The following is a 9,980-nucleotide window of genomic DNA, read 5'->3' on the forward strand; positions in this document are numbered from 1 at the left end:
TTGGTGAATTATTATCAAGTTTTATGATTTGTTTTATTTTGAATTAGATTTTGATAAAAACATTTGATTTTTGGGTTTTTTTTTAAAAGAAAAAGGACCAATTTGGTTTATAAACATATAGATTATGAGCTAGACCCTTAGTTAAATGTATTAAATAGATTTTACATTCTTTTTGAGTCATTTTTTAGTATATTTTCTTTTGTATTCAGATAATCCTGATATTCTACCTGCATGATATCAATAAAATTGCATTCGATATCTGCTTCCGTATCATTTCTACTTTTGAATCAGGTGAGTAAATAATTTTCATATGCTAGAGAATTAATATAAATACTTGAATTTTTAATATGAAATTGATTGTGCTTCTTGGTAATTCTTATATTATTATTTATTCCTTATTTATGATTTAACATGATCACTTATTGAAATTGAATCTTTGATATGAACTTTTCTATACTTTTAAAATGATAACTTCTCATTTGATTGATGTCATGGGTTGAGCCTTGGGATATGAATCTATTTGTTTGATTATGATATGAACCTATAGTTTTAGTCTTTGTGCACATCGTATATAAACCCTGATTGGTCGGGGGAGTCACCAATCTCTAGTGACTGATCATCATACAATATGTAGTGTCATGCTTATTGCATTTTGATTTTCAAACGAGCCTTAGTTTATAATATTTTTATTATGGTCTATTTGAGAAACTTTTCTGTAAGTATTTAAAGCCACATTTGTATAAATATTTTTCATTGTTGTATTACCTCGTGTACGTATATTAAACGTTATCTATTTACTGAATTGTTGAACTTACCCTCTTGTTATTTATCTTTTTCAAGCTTATAGTTTGTTAGCAAGTCATTTTTGTTGGACTTTTAGAACCTGCTTTTTTGGTTGTAATTAACACTTTCTTATATCTAGTTAGTGCTTCACAACAACGGTATTTGTACTAAATTTTATATTAAGATAATCAGTTTATATTATGAAGTTAGTTATGTTATTACGGAAAAATCTATTTTATTTATATATGTGAAAAAGTTAATATGTAAATTTGAGTTCGTAAAAATATAAAAATCTAAAAGGAGAACTTGTCTATAAACTGATCATGAACTTAAAAAGGGGTCGTGACAAGAATAATAATGGAATAAGATATCTACTCTAAACTGAACACTGAGCTGATCATAGCCTTTCTTGATCCCAACCAAGATATTAAAATGAAACTAAGAACAAGAATTAATTTTACAACAACAAAGTTAAAACCTAACTGCATATACTTCATGCAGCTTCAATTTTAGTCTGTTCATCCATTTCCCCCACAATTTTGTTCCAAAACCCGTGCTCCCTCCACACCCTATCCATTTTCTCGATTGGTATATTCTTGGTCTCCGGCAGCAAATAGTATACAAAGGCAGTCATCACTACAACCCAGCCCCCAAAGAAAAAGAAAATTCCAGACTTGAAGTGGCAAAGCATGGCTAGAAATGTTTGTGCAACAATGAAAGTGAAGAGAAAGCTTACAGCAACCACAATACTTTGCCCTGCTGATCGAATTTCCAGCGGAAAAATCTCACTAGGAACTAACCATCCTAATGGACCCCATGACCAGCCAAACCCAGCTACGTAAATACAAATCAAAATCAACACAACATAAGCATATCCTTCGCCTATACCACCATGATCACCTAGCTGAGCTGCCATTATTCCTCCCACCATTATTTGTGACACTAACATCTGCACACCACCAAATATAAACAATGCTCTTCTGCCAAGTTTGTCGACTACAAGCATTGATATAAATGTTGATCCAGTACCCACAATCCCAGTCACAACTGAAGACATGAGGGATGCGCTTTCGCCTAGTCCTATTGTCCTGAAAAGTATAGGAGCATAAAATGCAATCACATTGATTCCTGTAACTTGCTGAAAAAATGGTATGGCTATTGCCATTACTAGTTGAGGCCTATACTTCCTTTTTATGATATTCTTAAATGGGTGCTCAACGGTTTTTGAGATTGAGCTAGCTTTGATGAGATCATCAAGTTCTGCTTGAACATCTTCAGTTCCTCGGACCCGTTGTAGCATTAGCTTAGCTCTTTCAGTGTCATCAGTGAGCTGAATGAGGCTGTTTGGTGTTTCTGGCAGGAAAACTGCACCTAGTGTAAGGATTGTAGCCGGGACTGCTGCCAAAGCTAGGGAGATTCGCCAGCCCCAACCGCCTTTGATCTTTTCGGTGCCATAGTTTATGAGGTTAGCAGAGAGTGCCCCGATGCCAATACTAAACTGGAACCCATTGTTAATTGCTCCTCTGTATCTTGGTGGTGCCATTTCTGAGAGATAGAGTGGGACTGCCTGCAGAACATGTCGGATATGAAACAAGGTGACTAAAAGAATCAATTGAAAGTAATCATGTAGTTCACCTGGTTAGCAAAACCAACACCAACTCCAAGCAAGACCCGACCAAATATTAGCATATAAACGTTAAATGCTGCACCACCAAGGGCAGCACCAGCAAGGAAGGCAGCGCCTCCTAAAAGAATTGATGGCTTGCGTCCAAATGCCTTCGTTATCGATGAGGCAAAGAATGAAGCAATAAAACCAGCAACATACATTGAGGATGTGAAGGAGGTCAACAATTGGCTATCAAATTTGCAGTAGTTGCTAATTTCTGTGTCTTCCTTCATCTTTCTGTACACTTTTGGGAAAAATTTCTCCAGAAATGGTTCCATTGAGGTAACACCACCTTCATAATGTAAACTAGCACTAGTTAATCTCTTTGTTTTTTTTTTTTTAGTTTTTATCTTAACATCAATGATTCCGCGAACGGATTGTATGATCAAACGAGTTCGATCAGGCAAGTTATACCGTAGCTGTTGCCAAGTCTTTTGCACATTGTCTAACATTAACTTTTAGTGTGAAATGAATGGTGGCAAGCTTCAAAGAGAAGATAAATTTCTTCTTCCTTTTTGGTTAGTAAACTCAGTAATTTAAATGCTATCTCTAAGTGTAAGATTACTTCATTATATTAAGATCTGCATAAAAAACTAGTAAATTACAATCCAGAAAACATGAAAAATACGGTAACTTGAGTTCTATAGTGCCTAAAAACGACCACAAGACAAAATTTACAGGTTGACAATGAAGAAAGATCATGTTCAGGATTGAAATAGCAGAGAATTACACACCTGTAATTCCAATATCATAGCCGAAAATGACTCCTCCCATGGCAGCCATCATACAAGACAAAACAACAAACCATGTCATCTTGCCATTGCATAGCCCTCCTTGATCACTTCTTATGCTTAATTCCACTGCCATGAGACTGAACTTTTTTCAAGTTCACACACAAATATGTGTTTGAGAGAGGAGGCAATTAGGAAGGAGGAGATATCTCAGATGGATAATGATATAGTGCTGTCTTTCGTTGACTCGTAGACTTCGACATCATAACCAGCCAAGCAGTACTCTTCAAAGAAATTATAATATCATATACACTTTGAACTTTAGAGGAGCCTGTGGGACATGATATTGGAATTATATAATATGGAATCTTTTCGTTGTTAGACTCATAAGACTCTAAATTAGCAGGTTAATTAGATTAACTCGGTTTAAACGTCAAATATTAGAATTTTCCCCCCTTTTTTCTTGCTCTGACTGGTCAGGTTTGAATCGCGCATGATTGAATCAACTTGATTACTAAAATTTTGCTGGTTCAATGGATTGTCACCTATCTTAGGTTAGGTTTCAAGTGTTAAGTTCCCCCAAGAACATTTCAACCAACCGATAGAGAATCAAATTGCTGGGTTGCCAATCCTGTGTGGGGCAAATTATTGAAAAACAACAAACTTTGAATAATGGATGGATAATAGAAAAACAACATTAATTTATATATGGTGTCTCAACGGAGAGTTCGTAGTCATGTGAACCCCGTCCCTGCACTTGTGAAAAAGGGCTACTCATCAATTGTAATATGCAGGATTGCAGGTGGCTATTTGTTCATATGGAAGCCTGTACATAAAATCTCTACAATCTGGACGTGCTGACGGATCTTCTATTTAGTTACGGTCGGGATGGTCAAGTTTTTTTAATTTTAATACAATTAAAATAATATTATTTTAATTTTTTTTTTAAAAATAAATCGATGAAATTTTGATTGATTTTTACTACATGTCACATGTTGACGAAGGTTTTTTTATCTAGTTAAGCAAGGTCAATTTTTTCTTTATATTTTTTAAATTCAAATGAGTCCAAACTCTGAATCGATCAAGTCTTGAATTAACCCAATTGTTTCAAGTTTTATAAATAAAATTATTATACTGTTTTTAATTTAAAATACTTAATATAAACTAAAATAAAAAAAATATCTCATTATTTTTTAAAAGATATTAATGATAAATTAATTTTTTTTATATTTTTTATGTCTTATTCATCATTAATTAAACAGAAAATAAAAACAATTATTTTATCCTATATACCACTATAATTTTTTTTTTTAATTTCCTGTTCTGTCTAATTTTATTTTTAGAGTTTTTATATTTTTTTTCGTCACCACAATAATTAAACCCTACCTAAGTTGTCAGCTAGAAAACTCAAAAACTAAATTACATTCGTAAAAGAATATAAAAAATACCCGAGGAAATAAAAATGCAACTACCCAGTGCATTTTCATGTTTTCCACGTGTAATCATAAGCAGAAACATTTTTTTTTCTTTTTACAACAGTGAATGCTTAGTTTAAGATAAAAAGAAAATGAAATTTAACTAACCGAGCAAAATCTTCACCTGTTTTTCAATTTAAGAACATGTTTTGGTAGTCGCCTCTAAACACAAACATGCAAAAACAAAATTATAAGTCATAATAAACAAATTTTTAAAAAAACGCAACACTGAATGCTAAGATTAAAATTAAAATAGAGAATTTTTATGATTTTTTACTTCCCAATATGGGGAAGAACAATGGCACCTCTTAAAGAAGATAGCCATTTTGTTATTGGTTATATTTGAGACAGAGGGACATGGAAATGGAAAACAAACTAGTTGCAGACTCTTGGTGACTGGGTTCGATGCAAAGTCAGTTCTTGCTACTGTTCAGCATTTCAGGTACATGAAATTTTGTAGTTTTGCTCGTCTTGTTATGCTATTTAGTCAGTTTCTAACCTGTTCGATAAAATTCCTCAATGAGTTTAACCCCATACAACGAAATTGCGTCAATCAGCTTTACACTCGCATGCTTTCTGTATTATATACAAGTTACAAAACAATAAAACAAGAAACAAAACCTGCACTGTCCTTGTCTCTCAAGATGGCGAAAAAGATGAGAAGGAAGAAGAGGAAGAAGATATCGGTGGTGACTGATAACAAACACATTTTGGGTCGTGAATGACCTTTTTAATTGTGATGTCAAGTTTTGTGCAGAACACACAGTACCTTCCTCCAAAGTAATCTTCATTGTCCACTTCCACTTCATCATCATCATCATCATCAGCAGCAGCAGCAGCATCTGTGTTATCTTCTTCTTCAGAAGTTTCATCAGGCTCGATCCTCCAATCACCTCTCGCGTAGTATCTGAATCCCAACATTGGAAGAAGCACCAAAAGGATTTTATCTATACGGTCGTCGTACCATTTGTTTATTTTCTTGGAGAACAAGAGAGGTGCCACCACAATTCCTGATCCTAGCCCGAACCCCAGGCCAGGGACAATGAACTGCCAATCAAATTCTTTTCTTTGGTTGCTTCCTGGTGTAGAATTTGATCCTGTGGTATTGGAGCATGGTAGACTTAATGGAGGCCCGCATAATCCTTGGTTACCTACAAAGGAATCGGATGAGAATGTCGCGAATTGAGCGATTGTTGGGATCCGTCCCACTAGCCTGTTATATGAGAGATTCAGGACTGAAAGGAATGTCAGGCTTGTTAGCTGTGCTGGGATTTGTCCAGACAATTGGTTAGATGAGAGATCTAAGGACTCGAGCTGTGACAGGTTGCCTAAAGATGATGGAATTTGGCCTGTGAGTACATTATGTGACAAGTTGAGAACATAGAGGGCATTGAACTGTCCTATGGCATCTGGTATTGGCCCTTCAAAGTTGTTGCTTGAAAAGTCAGCAGAGGTAAAGACAGTTAATATCTTCACCAGCTCCAGCTCGAGACCCTTGAGTGTGACTGTTATTGAATCTTGATAATACAGTCCATTCGTCAGCTTCAGGGGATCATATCTTATGTGCTCAAGGTTTCTGTTTCCACCTTCCATCATTCCTTCCCACGTTTTCAAGCAAATGTTTGGTAGATTTCCTCTGAAATGATTGAAAGCTAGGTCGACGATCTGAAGCCTTGGCCAAGTGCCTTCGATTTGTGGACATCCAATAAGCCCGGAGAACATGTTGTTTCGCAGAACAAGGACACGAAAACTCGATATGCTCTTAAGAAGACACGGGAAGCTGTCATTGATTTGATTGTTTCCAAGGTCTAAGACCTCTAACATAGTGCAATTTGCCAGAGATTTTGGAACCTGCCCTTGCAAGTTGTTTCCACTCAGATCCAGAGTCTTCAATTCACAGCTTCTTGGAAATTTATCGGGAATAATGTCACCGAAGTTGTTTCTCCTTAAATTTAGAACACGAAGAGTCTTAATCTTATCAATTAAACAGGATGGTATTACTCCGTTCAAACTGTTGTTAGACAAGTCAAGAACTTGTAGCCATTCGGTATTGCATATCGATTGCGGTATTTCTCCGGTAAGGTGATTATTTGAAAGGGAGAAGAAAAGGGTAAAGTTGAAGTAATTACCAATGTTAGGGGGGATGAAGGAAGAAAAATTATTGCTTGAGTAATCCACATAGGTAATATATGATGGAGGAACTGGAATGCTCCCTTGGAGCTGGTTATGATGCAGGTCTAAGATGCCAAGACCAGGAAGAGACAAAGGTCTTTCTAGATCAACCAGAAGATTGCGTGAAAGATTCAGATATTGAAGAAGAATAAGTTTTGAAATCCAACCAGGTACCGGCCCTGTAATTTGGTTGTCTGAAAGGTCTAAATGGAAGAGTTTTGACTGGTTCCTTAGATCTGGAAACATTCCCAGGTCGCAAGAAGCTAATCTTAGTTTCTTGATTTGGGGAAGGGAAGACATGTTGGAATTGCCACCACTTGATTTCACGGTCAAGTTGTTGTATGAGAGGCCAAGTGTGGTGAGACTGGGAAGTTTCTGAATCCAATGTAATTGCAACGTGTCATTGAGCATATTGGATGAAAGTTCAAGGACATTGAGTTTTGCAAGACCAAAAACGGAACTGGGAAAAGGACCTTCTAACTTGTTGCTGCTCAAATCCAGGGTATCCAAAAGAAAGGAAGACACGTTTGGAAACTCAGGAATCTGTCCCCCAAATCGGTTGTTGGAAAGCTGTATCTTCTGCAGCGACGGGATTGCAAACAACGATGAGGGGATGCTCCCGTTGAATGCATTGTACCCTAAATCAACACAGGTGAGGCTTTGAAGGCCTTCCCAGTGACTGGATGGAATCTCACCTGTTAGTTGATTATGAGAGACATCTACATAGGTGAGATTCTTGGACATGCCGAATGATGGGAGTGTGCCTGTGAACATGTTGGATGACAAGTCCAGATAAAACAGCTGGGTGAGATTAGCTATTGAATTTGGAATTGGTCCAGTGAAGTTGTTACCCACCAGCTCTATTCTGGACAATTTCTGGAGTTCACCAATGGACTGTGGTAATGTTCCCGAAAAATTTGTGTTACTGAGAAGGAGGGTCTGAAGAGAGAGATTCTGATGGAACTCCGGAAAAGAACCCTGAAGGAATTTGTTGTATGATAAGTCAAGGATCTCTAGTGTTGGTACCTGGAATATAGCTTGTGGAAATACTCCGTTCAACTGGCAAGAGCTAAGCTGCAAGGCAGTCAATTTCGAGTAATTTGCAAGGAATTCTGGAACTGGAGCAGACAAATTATTACTGCTCAAACGAATTATTTTAAGAGACTGAAGCTTTGCAAGGGAAGAATCAAGAGGACCCGAAAGATAGCAGTCGGACATGCTCAGCACTTTTAGATTAGGCAGTGAAGATGATAAGGCCTTGCACCAGTCATTGCCGTGTGCTGATATATTAACACCATCAAAAAGGAGCTCTGTTAGGTGTGTGAGATTTTGAATCAATGTTGCAAAATTAGGCTTCTCGAGTTTCAGTGGAGGACCTCCAAGGAAGGAAATGGCAGACAAATCAAGACTAACCAACTTTGTCAGCTTTGAGAAATCATTTGGAATCTGGCCTGTAAAGCCAGCATTGGACAAATTCAGTGAAATCAAATCCGTGAGGTTGGCAAACCCGACTGGCAGAGCTGTGCTGAAGCTGTTGAAAGACAAGTTTAGACTCTGAAGAAATTGAAGACTGAAAAGCCCGCTTGAATCGTCTAGTCCACCAGTGATTGATTCGAAGCTCAAGTCCAGGCTGATAACACGACCACTACCCTCATCACAAGTTATGCCTGGCCACTCGCTGCAATCTGTGGTTGAACTCCACTTGACTAGTTTTGCAGATAAAGATTGATTAAACACGAGAGTGTTCTTTAATTGGAGTAACAAGGATTGCTGATCTTTCCGGCACTGGCCAGAAACCAAAAACACATTGACACCAAAGAATATTGTCAAAAAGGGTATAAAGAAAAGCCATGTAAAGAGAGGAATTTTCATTTGCAAGCAATTACGAGACACCCATACAACCGAAGATGGAAAAGCTTGTTATTAATCTGGTTTTGGTATAGGGAATGAAACAGACATGAACATGACCCTTTTAGGTTCAGTTCTTTGCCACCTTAAATAGACTCAGGTTTTGCTCGGGACGGTGTCCCACCAAAAGTGAAGAATGGGAGGCAGAAGAAGAAGCAGCAGCTAAAGAGAAAGGATTGGGAGAGATATGGAAAGAGTCAGCAGCAAAATGTTTGTCAAAATAAACTCTTTATGTTTGCAGGCAAAATGAAGGTTGTAGTTGAGAAATGTAGTCGTACTATATCAGACGCGTTTTGTTGTCGGCTTTATTTTATTTGTTTGTTTAGCTTCTGGTTTTGAACCTCTCTTGCAATGTATAGAGAAATCAACGCCCTCCCCCCTTCCCCTCCCCCTTCTTCTTTTTTTTCTTTTTTTAATTACCTTCGGCTAATTAATTAGAATATGATGGATGATGATACGGAGGCTGAGGCCCATGGCAACGTGTCGTATTCTCTTAGAGTGTGTTTTTATATCTTGATATATAAATATAAAAAAATAAAAAAATATTGTTTTATATATTTTTAACTAAAAAATATTTTAAAAAATAAATCGTAAACAAAGACTAAAGTAAATAATGCAGGCAGCCTAACCAAATTGACTTTTAGGTAAAGAAGCAGTTACTAATTGATAAGCTGATTCTTCTTCACCTTGAACGAAGGAAATGGTGTTTGAATTTCGAACGTTGCTTGAGAATCAAAAGTAGTTTGGTGCTTCACCACTCTTTCGGAGAGAGAGAGAGAGAGAGAGAGACAAAAACCTAAACCTAATCACGTGAAGTGAAAGCCATAAAGACCAAGCTGCCACTGAATATGATTTATTTTAGGAGGCCCAGCGGATGCAGGAAGATTTCTTTATCACATAATTACGAGAGGTTTATGAAAATATGACAATGATTTTTTTTAAAAAAATGATTTTTAACATGGCATATTAAAACCATATAAATACATAAAAAATCTATTTATAAACAATAATATATTTTAAAATTAAAAAAAACACTGTTTAGATCACCATTTCAATTTCCCATAATATTTAACAAAGCATTTTGTTATTTTATATTTTAATTACCTGACACAGTACAGTTGTTTGTATAAAAGAATATGAATTTTGGATTATGTAACATCATATTGCATTAATTGGGGCCTCGTCGGGTACTAGTTAATAAAATAGCGTGTGAAACCGTCGACAAAAAGGGCATCTTAAACCTAA

The 9,980-nt window shown here is 36.5% G+C and overlaps 2 protein-coding genes across 2 annotated transcripts; both read right to left on the reverse strand.

The window, feature by feature from the left end:
* Positions 1 to 1,160: 1,160 nt before the first annotated feature.
* Positions 1,161 to 3,470, reverse strand: LOC133676670 (hexose carrier protein HEX6). The gene is made up of 3 exons (XM_062098386.1): positions 3,184 to 3,470; positions 2,419 to 2,741; positions 1,161 to 2,350 (listed from the first exon to the last, which is right to left on the reverse strand). Exons 1-3 carry the CDS (start codon positions 3,314 to 3,316, stop codon positions 1,277 to 1,279), a joined length of 1,530 nt encoding a protein of 509 aa, XP_061954370.1. The 5' UTR covers positions 3,317 to 3,470; the 3' UTR covers positions 1,161 to 1,276.
* Positions 3,471 to 5,199: 1,729 nt separating this feature from the next.
* Positions 5,200 to 9,104, reverse strand: LOC133676583 (receptor-like protein 7). The gene has a single exon (XM_062098273.1). The coding sequence runs from the start codon at positions 8,697 to 8,699 to the stop codon at positions 5,295 to 5,297; it is 3,405 nt and encodes a 1,134-aa protein (XP_061954257.1). The 5' UTR covers positions 8,700 to 9,104; the 3' UTR covers positions 5,200 to 5,294.
* Between the last annotated feature and the right edge of the window lie 876 nt (positions 9,105 to 9,980).

The sequence above is a fragment of the Populus nigra genome, chromosome 17, assembly GCF_951802175.1.
Source record: "Populus nigra chromosome 17, ddPopNigr1.1, whole genome shotgun sequence".
In the NCBI taxonomy this organism is placed as follows: Eukaryota; Viridiplantae; Streptophyta; class Magnoliopsida; order Malpighiales; family Salicaceae; genus Populus; species Populus nigra.